General features: G+C 40.3%; 2 protein-coding genes across 2 annotated transcripts in view; one reads left to right on the top strand and one right to left on the bottom strand.

The window, feature by feature from the left end:
• LOC128209914 (uncharacterized) overlaps positions 1-17,767 on the bottom strand; it is a 29,304-nt gene extending 11,537 nt beyond the window's left edge. Inside the window, exons 1-14 of the mRNA XM_052914183.1 lie at positions 17,531-17,767; positions 17,224-17,416; positions 17,008-17,091; positions 10,382-10,514; positions 10,157-10,296; positions 9,660-9,842; positions 9,305-9,512; positions 8,578-9,137; positions 8,216-8,464; positions 6,783-6,980; positions 6,255-6,509; positions 5,839-6,087; positions 5,462-5,644; positions 4,188-4,346 (exon numbers count right to left, since the gene is read on the bottom strand). Of these exons, the coding sequence (XP_052770143.1) occupies positions 4,188-4,346; positions 5,462-5,644; positions 5,839-6,087; positions 6,255-6,509; positions 6,783-6,980; positions 8,216-8,464; positions 8,578-9,137; positions 9,305-9,512; positions 9,660-9,842; positions 10,157-10,296; positions 10,382-10,514; positions 17,008-17,091; positions 17,224-17,416; positions 17,531-17,623 (2,887 nt within the window). The 5' untranslated portion in view covers positions 17,624-17,767. The remainder of the gene's footprint in view (positions 1-4,187; positions 4,347-5,461; positions 5,645-5,838; positions 6,088-6,254; positions 6,510-6,782; positions 6,981-8,215; positions 8,465-8,577; positions 9,138-9,304; positions 9,513-9,659; positions 9,843-10,156; positions 10,297-10,381; positions 10,515-17,007; positions 17,092-17,223; positions 17,417-17,530) is intronic.
• On the top strand, positions 1,940-3,727 carry LOC128209915 (cytochrome P450 2F3-like). The gene has a single exon (XM_052914184.1). It carries the CDS (start codon positions 2,068-2,070, stop codon positions 3,556-3,558), a length of 1,491 nt encoding a protein of 496 aa, XP_052770144.1. The 5' UTR covers positions 1,940-2,067; the 3' UTR covers positions 3,559-3,727.

Here is a 17,767-nt window from a genome sequence, read left to right as displayed (position 1 = left end):
GGCGGGGAAAAATAATCACGAGCCAATTATTGTTTGTGTCGGCTGTTAAATTTGCCAATGTTTATTGCTATTGTTATGTTAACAACTCCTGCATGTTTTAATTAATTATTTCATACAAAAAATGATTGCTATCGTCAATTCCGCCATTGCCAACGGCGCTGCCATAACATTTGACTGGCTCACATGCTATCACTATAAATTGGCGAATACGGCTCCGGAACAAGAAACCAGTCGAGATCTACGGCATTCGTACTGTTATCTGTTCGTTTTTCGTTCGTTTCGCACCAAAATCAATACGGTCGGGATTTATTTTTTTTAAAGTGAAATTCATTTTTTATTTTTTGTGTTCTTTTCGGAAAATTTGACCCGCCGGTTTTGTAAACCAATTTATATAAAAGTAGTGGCCTTACGTGTTTTTGTAAAGGGAATTTACCGATGCGTGGTGTTTTTATACCGTATATCGATCGGTTTAGCATGGGTTTTAATAAATTCCGGTATAAACAATGTGGCTGGAATTTTGGAAATTAAATCTTATTTTTTACAAAAAAAATAATTATGTTTTGAGCATCCTTAAATCTATTGTTCATCGTCTCATGCACTAAAGGATCATTAATCAAAGCAATAATTATGCAATAAAGCATGTGTATCTCAGACTGGTACCTATAATATTGCGTTGATAGTGACTCGTTTTTGATGGAAATCGGAATGATCAGCTACATGTAAGTAGTATTTTATTCAAGTCATAATACAAGTGACCAACATTTTACCTTATTACGACGATTCTGAAGATGTTAGCTCAACTTAATAGGAACATGAGTCATTGTATGGCCCAAATTGATGTATCAAGCTCATTTTTTACCAAATTCTGACAAAACAACAGTTTTGAACTAATATCTTTTCACAAAGAGCAATATAAACACTGGTCTGGATAGACCAAAACATAGGTAAACCTAAGTTTATCAGCTTAAATTTTGTTTTCTTTTGCTACATGATCCGGGATTATAATGCACCAGTTAATTGTAACCACTGCCCCCACCCACCCCTCGCACCCGGTCCGATGGTATACCGAGGACAGCGGGGGCAATGGACCGTGTTTTAACCTTTCAGGCGGCTCCGCAGTGCCTAGTGAATGTAGTGGTTTTGTCTTAAATCCGAAAAATAGCGGGAAGTGGGCCTAACCTACGTATTCCGGGGTGCAGGGGCATTTGGCAGGGATTTTATCAGCAGTTTGTCCCTGCAGGTCAGGATAGACCGGAAGTCAAAGTCCCCGCTATTCCGGACTTAGGGTGGTCATATACAATTGACTCGTGCATAAAAAACATTTAAATGGCCATAAAAGTGCTCTGAACCCTTTTTTGTTTTGATAAGCACATATCATTGCATTTCCTGTGATAATAAAAACAAAACTAAGTCTAGAAATTTAAATGTATGTGGAGTCTGATGTTTGATGATGCCTGTGTAAAACATCATTTTGTATTACACGTCCGAAATAAATCCTAAGTATGTCTAAATACAGTTGCAAATGCTGTTAAAGTGATTCAGGTAGATTTAATTATAATTTATTTTAAGTCGTTTCAAACTTTTTTCTTATAGCAGGGTTATTTTTTATTATGAATGATCGTCATATTAAAATATGTTTTGATTATATAAGAAATTTGATGTATTCCGACATTTCCCAATGTCCATTAGAGTTCAAGATTGCATTTAAATGGGTTTAAGGGCAATTATATTGAACAATCTTTTCTATTTAAATTGATTATAAGAATTTTTTTTTTCGCTCTTTGCTCGCTTCGGGTTTAATGAAAACTGACAAAATTGTATTTTTTTTCGCTCGCTCGCTCCAATTTTTTTGGCAAAAATCCGAGGAACGAAACATTAATTTGGTGTGGCCTTATGTATCAAATGTAAGAGGCCTTGACCAAGCATTGCAGTATTAGTGGTTTGTCAGGCATGTACTATTCATCACCACAGCAGGGAGACACTACTTCTATTCGCGTGCTTTATAGCACAGAGTTTAACCGCAGAGAATAGATTATAGAGTGAAGTATAGGAATAATTATTGTGAAAATGTGGAGTTATAGTGACGTTCAATCTCTGTTTTCAAGTAATATCAGTACAGGGCTTGTATTTCTTGTTTCATTCCTGTTAGTTTATGAAATAACTCGCCGCCATCATAGAGCACCTCCAGGTCCACAAAGGTGTCCGTTAATTGGAAATCTAGGGTCCCTAATTGGGGGCAGCCCCTTGGAGAGTTTCGCCAAGCTTCGAAGCACGTATGGGGATGTATATGGGATTTACCTGGGCTCGAAACTCGCCGTCGTGCTGAACGGGTATGAGGCGATACACGACGCCCTGGTGAAGCAGGGCCGGCAGTTCGCGTGGAGGCCCGAGCAGCCTGTCTTCGTGGCCTTGGAGGGAGATGTGTCCGACTTGGTGTACGGGAATGGGCCGGAATGGAAAGCAAAACGCGTCTTCATAATGAACGCCATAAAGGAGCTTTGTCTAAGCAGAAAAGGCTTAGAGCTCGAGAGGTTGATACTAGAAGAAGTTAACTGTCTCACTGAGAGGCTTGACTTACTCGAGCAAGTGAATCCAAGAGAGATATTATCTCTCAGCCTTGCTAACGTTGTGTATAGTATTTTACATGGGAACAGGACGGAATACGACAATGAAGATTTTCTGAAATTCATGAACTCGTTGAATGGAGTCTTTAAACGGTATATGAGAAACCAGATGAAAAATAACCTCTTCCCTTTCATACTAAAAATACCAAAACTTCCATTTGATCTACACGGTTTGCAAAAAATCAAAGATAATGTACAAACTGGAAAATCTTTCTTTGCAAAGGCCGGTCAGGAGCGTTTATCCAACCACGAGGAAGGCGACACAACCTGCCTGCTGGACTACCTTCTCAACAATGACTCTCCAGTACCGCCAGCGGACTTCTGGAAGCCGCATTATGACCTCATGGCCGCCGGAAGTGAAACTTCCGCTACCACGCTCAACTGGCTGATATTGTTGCTGATGCACTACCCCGACATTCAGGAGAAGCTGCACCAGTCCATTTTTGAGGTTATTGGTCACCATCCCCCGTCAATCAGCGACCGAAATGACTTGCCGTATGTGGAGGCGACGATTCTCGAGACCCTCCGATTTGGCAGCAATGTGCCGCTGTCCGTCCCCCACTCTGTTACCGAGGATGTGGCTTTCAGGGGATTCATTATACCGAAGGGCACACTTGTGTTACCAAACCTCGCATCGGTTCACTATGACCCTAACAACTTCGAGGATCCGTTAACGTTTAGGCCGGAGCGTTTCCTGAGCGCGGACGGCATGGCGGTGGTGCCGTCGGAGAAACTTATCCCGTTTTCCTTGGGCCCCCGGGCATGTCTAGGGGAGACGCTGGCGAGGACTGAGCTGTTCATGTACACGACCAGGCTCGTACAGAAGTACACGTTTGAATGTCCGGACGGCGAGCGGCTCCCAGGGCTGGGCGGTGTGTTTGGACTGACGCACAGACCACAAGACTATAATGTTCGCTTGGTGAAAAGAAATTAGTGTTAAGCTTCCCTATGTAAGGGCCCTTGTTGTCGTTGATCTGGATACGGGCAATACTATGATCGATTGCCTGAACTGACATTCTTTTCTCAAATATTTTAACAAAAACAATATGACTGGTTATTTGATTTTATATTTTCATGTTCTTGAAATAAAGTATTTGAACGTATTGAATGAGCATCGTATTTCCATTTATATAGTTTCTTTAATATACAAATACAATTTCAACCATATATACTCTCATTTTGTTTAGGGTCCAATGATAAATCAAGACTCAAGTGTTGAATGTGTCCCCCAAAATACAAACAATACCAACGCTAAACCATGATCATGCGGACCGCAGTAAACAACGGGAAATTGGTCTCAATAATTACATAAGTGAAGTGACATCCCTCCACCGTTTCTTAGTGAAAACGATACTCTTTTATATATATATATATATATATATATATATATATATATATATATATATATATATATATATATATATATATATATATATATATTTAATTTTTATTTTATTTTTTATTTTTTTCAAACTCCTCTTGAAAGTGAAGCCAATCTGTCCGGTCCATGGCATGCATTACATTCAATCCCTATGTATGATGCCTGATCCTGCATTCACTCACCTGTGCACTGTTTTTTGCTCGTGCTGGCGTTGTAGAGCGTCGACTGGCCTGGGCAGTTCGTGCAGAACGTACGACCGGCCACGTTAGCGTACGACCCCGGCTCACAAACCCGGCAAGCGTCCCAGTACGGAGAATAGAACCTCCCCGGCTCACACTTTGCTATAAAATATGGAAAACTGGAATAACAATTTGGCGTGTATTTACTATTTAAACATCTGAAGGCCAATTCACTGTAAATATTTGCATTGGAAATGTGAAACCGTTTACATGCGTGTGTATGTTTATTTAAGGACTTAATAGTATTTTGGTGCATTCATGCGGTTTTAGACCTCAAACGCCCAATCATGAGCACATTTAAGTTAAAAAGGAATAAATGGCAAACATACTGATAAAATGAACATTCAGGCACTGGTGCGTGAAATACACTGCTTTGCTTCTTTTAGAAATATTTTGGTATTTTAGTGAAGTTTTTTTACACCTACTGGTTGACGGTACATTTTCGAACAGGACACAAATCCCGAACACCGGCTAAAACACGCGATTGTTTACCGTGATCGATTATTCAATAATCTAGATCAATACAGAGGCTTGCCTTGGTCACACTTGCGAAGTTTCATCTTGTTTTGTTAAGTATTTTTCTAAAAAATGCCATTCAAAGTGTTTATGCTTAAAGATCAAAATGTAGCACATGGGGGAATGACGTCAGAGGGCGCACGCGCATCTTTAGGTTTTGCAGTTATGTTGACCCACATTCAAGATATTTATAAATTTATAGAAATCACGCTTTACATTTGAATTGCATGTTTTGAACAAAATCGGCAACAATAAATAACTTTACAGCTAAGTGTTTATTTAATATAGCATACTAATAAATTATAATTGTATGACCATGTATTTTCACTTTGCAAGTGTTCGGTGTTTAGCATACATTTACGTAAGGGTGATTTACTGTCCATAAACCGAACGATTTTCGACATAAAATTGATGAGATCGTGAATCTGTACTTTAACAGATTTTGTCACATTAACCAAAGATGTTTCATACGCAGTTTTAACTTACAACAACAAAAACTCTCCAAGATAATTGTGAAAAACCTCAAAAAGTGTTCGGATTTGTGACCTTATCCAGCAAATGTCAATCAAATTAAAGATAATTAGAAGTTTTATAATTATCGGAATTTGTATTATATAATTATTATTATTATCATTACTACAGTATAGAAAATACCAGGGCATTCTATATACAGAAGATACGATCGTCAATGAAGTACATACAACAGTACGACCCAATCAAAATGCTTCCAGGATAGCAGAAGGCAAGCGCGGTTTCGTTCTGAACGAACATGACGTTTTCCGCTCCACCGAATAAGCCAATGTCGTCCACAATCTGTACTAGTGACGTCATTAATAACGCAGTGACGTCTTCATTTAGATCACAGGTAGTTTCCCATGGGAGATCTGAGTGAAAATAATATCAAAATTATGAGCTGCATGCTATAAAAATGATTGGGTAAAAAGTATTTCTACTAGTATTTTTCATAAATAATTATATATATATATATATATATATATATATATATATATATATATATATATATATATATATATATATATATATATATATATATATATATATATATATTAAAACCTACTAGTTGGAAAGGCTATCTCACAGCCTATTTGTATGGTGAACTGTATCACTACACTGTCGTCTGCACACCCTGACGCTATGTCACCCAAGCCGCAAGTGAAACCCGACATGCAGGCGTATAATGACGTCATTTCCGCCGTCAATACTTCAGACCACTGTGTCATCGTAACATTCAGATCATCGGAAGTGCATGATGCGGTGTTGACGTTCATTAGAAACGTGAATGTTGAGATCTTTTCTTCTCCAGTCTCTATAGTGGTAATGAAAAGAAACATACATATCACATATATACTTCAATAAAGGGTAAAAATTAAAGCAGCACTAGAAATACCAATGAATAAACCAAATGCCGCAACGTCACTAACTTTAAAATAACTTTTTTCTTTCTTTTTTTTAATATTCATTAGATTAACGGACCAATGCAAGAGTCCGGAAAATCCTCAAGGCTCCAAACGCCCTCTTCATCGCACGTGACGGTAGCGGGTGTCCGGTACGGCAGCACGTATCCTTCATCGCACGTGTACACGCACGTCAGTCCGTCCAGGGTTACGTTACCCGCTGATGTCACATTAGCGTCCGTCACGTTGTCTGAAGTGTCATTGGCGATCGTTCGTCCATACGTACATTCAATATTACCGTTAGCGGGTGGGGACGGGGGTGCACACTGTTCAACTGTAATTATTTAGGTATAAATGTCAAGAATTCTAATAAATTACCTGCCATAAAAACATATTAAATCAGGCTAATAGTGTCACACTAAATTTCTATTATTTTGATGCATGCTCTTTATCATACGTTACATATGTTTCGTTATCTATCTCACACAAGGTTCCTGATTGATGTATTATCTGTAATTATCTGATTAAACCAAAATATTGGTAGAACGGAATTCGTATTTGTGCATTGTTAATAAGAACTGCACACATTTCACCGCTAAAATCATACCTATACATGCTGTGTCTTGTAAGTCCCACTCCGCCGTCTGCGATGCTTCGGTCCATTCACACGTGACAACTTCCGGGCCAGACAAAACATAATTATTGTCACATGATAACTCACATCTACCGCCAATCTCAAACGTGTCGCATTCGTGAAGTACATGACCATCTTTTATCAGATGACCAATATCTTCGCATTGCAACACTGAAAGTACATGTGCAAATACATTTACTTACTTAAACGTACCATTACCTAAAGGAAAGGACTTTTATGTTGTATAAATTAATCTTGTGTATTACTTAGAGGTTAATACACGGCGTAGCCGGGCCGTTGAGTGATAATTGGCCCGAGTGACTCATAATGGCCCGAGACGTAGTCGTAATGCCGTGTATTAACCTCTTTAATACATATGTATGTTTTTCTTATTTGTAAGTCTTTAGTTTGCTTTTTAAAGTTTACCTGCTATCCAATCTCATTAAAATCAGATCCCCATACACGCTTCACGACGTTACGCTATGTGCATAACGTAATGAAATGAAGTGAACGTCACGATATGATTTTAATGAGATTGCCTGCTATCCAATTGTGCTTATTTTGCTCTCGCTTGACAACGATGAGTTAACTCACTCTCAAATTAAATTTACTTTTATTTCGTTTATGAGAGTGAGCCAAACAGGCAAACAGCATTTTGTTGTCACCTTTATGTTCCCATTCAAATTTCAATTGATCACTTTGAACAGTCAACAACGTCTATCCAATTTTTTCTGTACGAATCACTGACATTTTTCTGTTCATGGTCTGAATAACTGAATTCAATTCAATAAACATGAACACCTAGCAAGTAGAACGACTGTTTGTACTTAGATAAACCAATATCTCGTATTAATGATGTCAACATGTATGAACAGTTGCTGTTTTTTTAAGTAAATTCAATTTTCCGCTCCCTATGTTTTGTTTTTTGAATGTCAACGTAGTCCAAATAATTGAACGTTGACGGATTTTTTTTAGATTTTTGATATGGCAAATCCTTGTTAGGGATTGGAAGAATCCCGTATTACACGTCTATCATTTTAGACTAAATGTCAACGCAGAATGAAAAACGCCACCCTAACACTGGTTATCAAACACTAGCATATCTTTCTAAACTGCGTTCGCGTTAGCCTCCCTTTAAGATTTTAACAATAAATATGTTCAAGCAGATCAATAAATTTTGATTATTTAGTCAAGACATTATTTCACAGTCGCCAAAATTCATTTTAAGGCGAAAATTGAATTCACGTGCGAACGTTCTACGGGTCGCAAAATGATAATCGATAATCGGCCCGGGCCACAAAACTGATAATCGCTGAGTCATGCAAATAATCGCGAAATCCCTGTACAAATGCGTTACTATATATAGTAACATATGTATTAAAACACGTATAATTATGCATACTGACCCATTACGTTAACGGCGACTGTGCAGATGGGTGACGTGTTTCCACCGCTGTCCACCGCCTGGTATGTGACCACGTGACTCCCAAGGGCTAGCAGGGACCCGGGACTTGTCCCCGACATCTGAAGCACCTGGGTGTCGTCCCCGTTATCTTCGACTTCCGGTACGATCCACGTAATCTCACTGGACGTGAGGCCAGTATCAAGGATCTGCGTATAGGCAGGAATACATTTGAGGACGGGGGCATCAATGTCTGTAAAATATTGAAACATGCTAGACAAATAAAGACTGGTCGGTAATACAAACTGGTAGCTTTTGTTTACCATTTTTAACTAGTTTAGGAAATACATAATTAATATCACTCACCCACGCATGTTGGGTTGCCAGGCATATGCCATCCGCCATCACCCATACACGTCACCGGTGTAGGTACCACTTTCTCATTTCCGGCGCTGTACTCTGTGGCTTCCATCAAGGTTACCGTCGCGTTCTGAAGCACTTCAAGTAAGTAAGTAGCGTCAGCATCAAGCTCGGTAGCTCGTTGAGATGTTTCATTGACTATCTGTGCTGCAACAAATGCTTCTTCCTGTTTGATTGTAAGATAATCCAATGTCCAATTATAAGCCACCGTCAAATTGTAGACAGATTCTTGAATTGTTTCAAGCGCATTATTATACTCCGCAAGAATACCAGTAAGGTTGTGGATCTTTTCCTCTGCCGCAGTAGTGAGGTTGTTATTCAATTCATGCAGCAGCTCCTGCGTGTTGTTCACAATGTGGACCGTCTGCTCTAGGTTCGCTAGCACCACCTGCAGTTCGGACTGCGCCGCTTCGCTCTCGTTTACAGCCCGCTCTATTTCTTTCTCACGCAAAGTCAGATTGGTGGCCGCTCTATTGGCCTGTTCAAGCACAATATCCGCATTTTGTCTGAAATATTAATGTTTGTTAAATTGGACAAAGATGTGACTGTACTTGTTATATAGTTTGTGACTTACCTTAAATGACATGAATGAGCTGCACGAATATATATCAACATGCTTTGTATTCAAAACCATGTACCATTGAACAATTCATTACACATGATAACTTAGTACCTTGAAATTTCATACTGGGCCGTTGCGTTGGTGACGTCATAGTTCAGCTGGTCAAGGATCTGCGCCTCTAGTGGGTCGTTTCTCAGACGGAACTTATCAGCACAGCTCAGCCAGCAGACGACCCCGAACTCGTGACTGGCGTTCCCACAGTCGGCCTTCAGGCGCGGGTTAACGAGCAGGCTGCTGACATCATCGTCACACACACGCGCTGTCAATGAAATAAAAGCATCAGTTGTATACTAGGAATTCTAGAATGGCACACCATACCACAACTGTTGCTTAATATATGAAAATAATAACCATGAATTATCAAGTGTATTATTGTTTAGTTATTCGATGTAAAAAGATGGCTTACGAAGGCATTGTGACGCCAGCTCCATATCAGACCAAGTGCCATTATGAAGACATTGGGTGTGAACTGTGCCGTTCAATTGGTATCCATGGTTACAGAGGAACTCGCACGTGCTGGCACGCCGGTTATCATCTGTACAGTTAGTACGCCCGTTCTTCAGGTGAACCAGCGGCGGACATGTCGGAACTTTCGCGAAAAAAAGCGTTTATGTTTTGCTCGGGATATTTTGTATATGAATTATCTTTGTGAGGCATTAATCTCTAAGTATTAAAAAACGCCTTTTAGAATGATACATCTGGCTAAAAATTATATCATATGACAGTGCATTATGCGGATAAGTACGCTCGTACACGTATTAAATGGTAGAAACTCATTAGAAATAAAAAAAATCATTTAAACTCTTAATGAACTAAACTATTCATGTGAAGAATTATAGTTTGAAGCGTTTCTTTATATTATTTATTCTAAAGTGTTTTCTTATGTATCTTTTAGTATATTACTTTCAGCGGTGATTGTAAAGGAGCACGTCCAGTTCATGTTGTCGTCATCCCAGGTCACATACGTCACTAAGTGGTTGGTTCCGGGCGAAATCGACGATGCCAAGTCCGTGCTGCTGTTCTGGCCCAAAATCTGCTCAAAGCTGCAAATTGTATTTTACAATCAAAATAATGATACATATTGTAGTGTGTTCAAAAGGGAAGAAATCAGAGATGACTTATTCGCACCTGGTTATATTTTTATGTGTTGACGTGGCTTCGGGCACCTGCCAATCATACGTCACAATTGTACTGCCTTCTTCTGGATAGAGAATTACCGAGGCTGGGCAGGACAGGAAATGCGGTGGTGACTCGTCTGGGGCTGCCAACATTAAACCATAATCGTTTTCATATAATCATGGACAAAATGAGATTAACTTTAATATTTTTAATAAAACTCAACTTCGAAGTCTTGACCCAGGTTTGTTTCACAGTTGTTTGTGCTTATTAATGTTCTGACCCAAATTCTTTATGATCAATAATCGAAACGAGTATTCAATCGTATTGTAATATCAATTTACCTTTCAACAATACTAAGTTGCATGATAAGGAGTCTATTACTGAGTTTAACAAGTTTCTCTACCCGCTACCATTGCTCGTACAAAAAATAACAAAAAGCACCTTTCTGCTATGTACCAATGGTGACATACTTAAAAGCAAAACCCTTTTTCCAAAGAGCTCACAAGAAACCCATAACTCACATAATGATGAACATAGACAATGCTACCAGTATCGTCGGACAGACAAACCAACCCCATATTTCCTCATAATAATGAACATAGACAATGCTACCAGTATCGTCGGACAGACAAACCAACCCCATATTTCCTCATAATAATGAACATAGACAATGCTACCAGTATCGTCGGACAGACAAACCAACCCCATATTTCCTCATAATAATGAACATAGACAATGCTACCAGTATCGTCGGACAGACAAACCAACCCCATATATCCACATAATGATGAACAAAGACATTGTTACGAGTATCCTCGGACAGACACACGGACCCCATATTTCCTCATAATGATGAACATAGACAATGTTACCAGTATCGTGGACAGACAAACCAACCCCATATATCCACATAATGATGAACAAAGACATTGTTACGAGTATCCTCGGACAGACACACGGACCCCATATTTCCTCATAATGATGAACATAGACAATGTTACCAGTATCGTGGACAGACACACGAACCCAATATTCCCACATAATGATGAACATAGACAATGCTACCAGTATCTTCGGACAGACACACGAACCCCATATTTCCTCATAATGATGAACATGGACAATATTGCCAGTATCTTCGGACGGACACACAAACTCCATATTCCCACATAATGACGAACATAGACAATGCTACCAGTATCGTGGACAGACACACGAGCCCCATATTCCCACATAATGATGAACATAGACAATGCTACCAGTATCTTCGGACAGACACACGAGCCCCATATTCCCACATAATGATGAACATAGACAATGCTACCAGTATCTTCGGACAGACACACGAGCCCCATATTTCCTCATAATGATGAACATAGACAATGCTACCAGTATCTTCGGACAGACACACGAGCCCCATATTCCCACATAATGATGAACATAGACATTGTTACCAGTATCGTCCGACAAACACACGAACCCCATATTTCCTCATAATGATGAACATAAACAATGCTACCAGTATCGTCGGACAGACACACGAACACCATATTCCCACATAATGATGAACATAGACAATGTTACCGGTATCTTCGGACAGACACACGAACCCCATATTCCCACATAATGATGAACATAGACAATGTTACCGGTATCTTCGGACAGACACACGAACCCCATATTTCCTCATAATGATGAACATGGACAATGTTACCAGTATTGTAGGACAGACACACGAACCCCATATTCCCACATAATGATGAACATAGAAAATGAAAGCAGTATCGTCGGACGGACACACGAGCCCCATATTTCCTCATAATGATGAACATAGACATTGTTAACAGTATAGTCGGACAGACACACGAACCCCTATTCCCACACATCATGGTGAACATAGACATTGTTACCAGTACCGTCGGACAGACACACGAGCCCCATATTCCAACATAATGATGAACATAGACATTGTTACCAGTATCGTCGGACAGACACACGAACCCCATATTCCCACACATCATGATGAACAAAGACATTGTTACCAGTATCGTCGGACAGACACACGAACCCCATATTCCCACACATCATGATGAATATAGACATTGTTACCAGTATCGTCGGACACACATGAACCCCATATTCCCACACATCATGATGAACATAGACATTGTTACCAGTATATTCGGACAGACACACGAACCCCATATTCCTTCATAATGATGAACATAGACAATGCTACCAGTATTGTCGGACAGACACACGAACCCCATATTCCCACATAATGATGAACATAGACAATGCTACCAGTATCTTCGGACAGACACACGAGCCCCATATTCCCACATAATGATGAACATAGACAATGCTACCAGTATCTTCGGACAGACACACGAGCCCCATATTTCCTCATAATGATGAACATAGACAATGCTACCAGTATCTTCGGACAGACACACGAACCCCATATTCCCACATAATGATGAACATAGACAATGCTACCAGTATCTTCGGACAGACACACGAGCCCCATATTCCCACATAATGATGAACATAGACAATGCTACCAGTATCTTCGGACAGACACACGAGCCCCATATTTCCTCATAATGATGAACATAGACAATGCTACCAGTATCTTCGGACAGACACACGAGCCCCATATTCCCACATAATGATGAACATAGACAATGCTACCAGTATCTTGGACAGACACACGAACCCCATATTCCCACATAATGATGAACATAGACAATGCTACCAGTATCTTGGACAGACACACGAACCCCATATTCCCACATAATGATGAACATAGACAATGCTACCAGTATCGTCTGACGGACACACGAACCCCATATTCCCACATAATGATGAACATAGACAATGCTACCAGTATCGTCTGACGGACACACGAACCCCATATTCCCACATAATGATGAACATAGACAATGCTACCAGTATGGTCGGACAGACACACGAACCACATATTCCCACATACTGATGAACATAGACAATGCTACCAGTATCGTCGGACGGACACATGAACCCCATATTCCCACCTAATAATGAACACAGACAATGCTACCAGTATCTTCGGACAGACACACGAAGACCATATTCCCACATCATAATGAACAAGGACATTGTAACGAGTATCGTCGGACAGACACGAACCCCATATTCCTACTTGATTATGAACAAAGACACTGTTACGAGTATCGCCGGACAGACACACGAACCCAATAACTCACATAATAATGAACATAGACATTGTTACCAGTATCGTCGGACAACACACGAATCCCATATTCCTACACAATGATGAACATACGGACACACGAACCCCATATTTCCACATAGACAATGCTACCAGTATCGTCGGACGGACACACGAGCCCCATATTCCCACATAATGATGAACATAGACATTGTTACCAGTATCGTCGGACAGACACACGAACCCCATATTCCCACACATCATGGTGAACATTGACATTGTTACCAGTATCGTCGGACAGACACACGAGCCCCATATTCCCACATAATGATGAACATAGACAATGTTACCGGTATCTTCGGACAGACACACGAACCCCATATTTCCTCATAATGATGAACATGGACAATATTGCCAGTATCTTCGGACGGACACACAAACTCCATATTCCCACATAATGACGAACATAGACAATGCTACCAGTATCTTCGGACAGACACACGAGCCCCATATTCCCACATAATGATGAACATAGACAATGCTACCAGTATCTTCGGAGAGACACACGAGCCCCATATTCCCACATAATGATGAACATAGACAATGCTACCAGTATCTTCGGACAGACACACGAGCCCCATATTCCCACATAATGATGAACATAGACAATGCTACCAGTATCTTCGGACAGACACACGAGCCCCATATTCCCACATAATGATGAACATAGACATTGTTACCAGTATCGTCCGACAAACACACGAACCCCATATTTCCTCATAATGATGAACATAGACAATGTTACCAGTATCTTCGGACAAACACACGAACCCCATATTTCCTCATAATGATGAACATAGACAATGCTACCAGTATCTTCGGACAGACACACGAGCCCCATATTACCACATAATGATGAACATAAACAATGCTACCAGTATCGTCGGACAGACACACGAACACCATATTCCCACATAATGATGTACATAGACATTGTTACCAGTATCTTCGGACAGACACACGAACCCCATATTCCCACATAATGATGAACATAGACAATGTTACCGGTATCTTCGGACAGACACACGAACCCCATATTTCCTCATAATGATGAACATGGACAATGTTACCAGTATTGTAGGACAGACACACGAACCCCATATTCCCACATAATGATGAACATAGAAAATGAAAGCAGTATCGTCGGACGGACACACGAGCCCCATATTTCCTCATAATGATGAACATAGACATTGTTAACATTATAGTCGGACAGACACACGAACCCCTATTCCCACACATCATGGTGAACCTAGACATTGTTACCAGTACCGTCGGACAGACACACGAGCCCCATATTCCAACATAATGATGAACATAGACATTGTTACCAGTATCGTCGGACAGACACACGAACCCCATATTCCCACACATCATGATGAACAAAGACATTGTTACCAGTATCGTCGGACAGACACACGAACCCCATATTCCCACACATCATGATGAATATAGACATTGTTACCAGTATATTCGGACAGACACACGAACCCCATATTCCTTCATAATGATGAACATAGACAATGCTACCAGTATTGTCGGACAGACACACGAACCCCATATTCCCACATAATGATGAACATAGACAATGCTACCAGTATCTTCGGACAGACACACGAGCCCCATATTCCCACATAATGATGAACATAGACAATGCTACCAGTATCGTGGACAGACACACGAACCCCATATTCCCACATAATGATGAACATAGACATTGCTACCAGTATCGTCTGACGGACACACGAACCCCATATTCCCACATAATGATGAACATAGACAATGCTACCAGTATCTTCGGACAGAAACACGAACCCCATATTCCCACATAATGATGAACATAGACAATGCTACCAGTATCTTCGGACAGAAACACGAACCCCATATTCCCACATAATGATGAACATAGACAATGCTACCAGTATCTTCGGACAGACACACGAGCCCCATATTCCCACATAATGATGAACATAGACAATGCTACCAGTATCTTCGGACAGAAACACGAACCCCATATTCCCACATAATGATGAACATAGACAATGCTACCAGTATCTTCGGACAGAAACACGAACCCCATATTCCCACATAATGATGAACATAGACAATGCTACCAGTATCTTCGGACAGAAACACGAACTCCATATTCCCACATAATGATGAACATAGACAATGCTACCAGTATCTTCGGACAGAAACACGAACCCCATATTCCCACATAATGATGAACATAGACAATGCTACCAGTATCGTCTGACGGACACACGAACCCCATATTCCCACATAATGATGAACATAGACAATGCTACCAGTATCTTCGGACAGACATACATACCCCATATTCCCGCATAATGATGAACATAGACATTGTTACCAGTATCTTCGGACAGAAACACGAACCCCATATTCCCTCATAATGATGAACATAGACAATGCTACCAGTATTGTCGGACAGACACACGAACCCCATATTCCCACATAATGATGAACATAGACAATGCTACCAGTATTGTCTGACGGACACACGAACCCCATATTCCCACATAATGATGAACATAGGCAATGCTACCTGTATGGTCGGACGGACACATGAACCCCATATTCCCACCTAATAATGAACACAGACAATACTACCAGTATCTACGGAAAGACACACGAAGACCATTTTCCCACATAATGATGAACAAGGACATTGTTACGAGTATCGCCGGACAGACACACGAACCCAATAACTCACATAATGATGAACATAGACATTGTTACCAGTATCGTCGGACAACACACGAATCCCATATTCCTACACAATGATGAACATAGACAATGCTACCAGTATCGTCGGGCGGACACACGAACCCCATATTCCCACATAGACAATGCTACCAGTATCGTCGGACAGACACACGAATCCCATGCTCCCACCTAATGATGAACACAGACATTGGTACGAGTATCGTCGGACAGACACACGGACTCCATATTCCCACATAATGATGAACACAAACATTGTTACGAGTATCGTCGGACAGACACACGGACCCCATATATCCACATAATGATGAACAAAGACATTGTTACGAGTATCCTCGGACAGACACACCATATTTCCTCATAATACAGACACACGGACCCCATATTTCCTCATAATGATGAATAAAGACATTGTAACGAGTATCGTCGGACAGACACACGAACCCCATATTCCCACATAATGATGAACATAGACAATGTTAATAGTATCGTCAGACAGGCACACGAACCCCATATTTCCACATAATGATGAACACAGATAATGTTACCAGTATCGTCTGACAGACACACGAACACCATATTCCCATCTGATGATGGACATAGACAATATTACCAGTATCGTCGGACGGACACAAAAACAGACACGTTTTGTTGAACCTTGCCCTGTAAGCTGCCGACAGGGACCTCTTATGGCGGACTGCAAGAAAGTAAATATAATGACATTCTTTTATGAATACTAATTTACCTCAGTGTTTCTGTCTTCTTACGGAATCATGAACAATTTATGCTTTAAATGCCAGAAAATTCACGTATAGAAGATAATTCTCACCAATCTCGGCGTCGTCTGAAAGAATCCATCGCCGTCGTCTGCAAACTATTTTTAATTCCTGTGTTTCTAAAGACTGGCACTTAGTATTTTCGGGTAAAAGTCCGCGTTTGTTAAGCGAATTGTCACACCAGTCCACCATCGCAGGAAGTGATTTAAAATCGCAACCTCCGCCGTCTGCATCGTAGCGTCTGTACTGTTGTGATTTAAATACTCATATAAATATGGCACTTCATGTGTGAATATACATTTACGCAATTAATTATATATAATAAAATAAATAAACTACATTGTAAACCATTAAACTTACAGGATAAGTGAGAGGAGAAAGTGCAGCCACCGAACACAATCCATAGAACAGAAACAAGGTGACTCCTGGAACCACACTGTGTCTACACTGCATTCTTAATTGGAACGTTAATAGACACGTATACAAATCGTATTCCAAATATTTATTTGACTAATGCATTGTCGTTGACGTGTACGTCGCCTCTGAATTATTTTAACACTTTCACTACTTCGACGAACATTGTCCCCCTGTCTTATA

The sequence above is a fragment of the Mya arenaria genome, chromosome 11, assembly GCF_026914265.1.
Source record: "Mya arenaria isolate MELC-2E11 chromosome 11, ASM2691426v1".
NCBI classification, from domain to species: Eukaryota; Metazoa; Mollusca; class Bivalvia; order Myida; family Myidae; genus Mya; species Mya arenaria.
The sequence above is the reverse complement of the archived record's forward strand: the minus strand, read 5'-3'. Positions and strand labels throughout refer to the sequence as shown.

What these genes read in the sequence shown, in the direction of transcription:
- LOC128209915 (XM_052914184.1), top strand. Translation starts at nt 2,068, where the DNA reads ATGTGGAGTTATAGTGACGTTCAATCTCTGTTTTCAAGTAATATCAGT.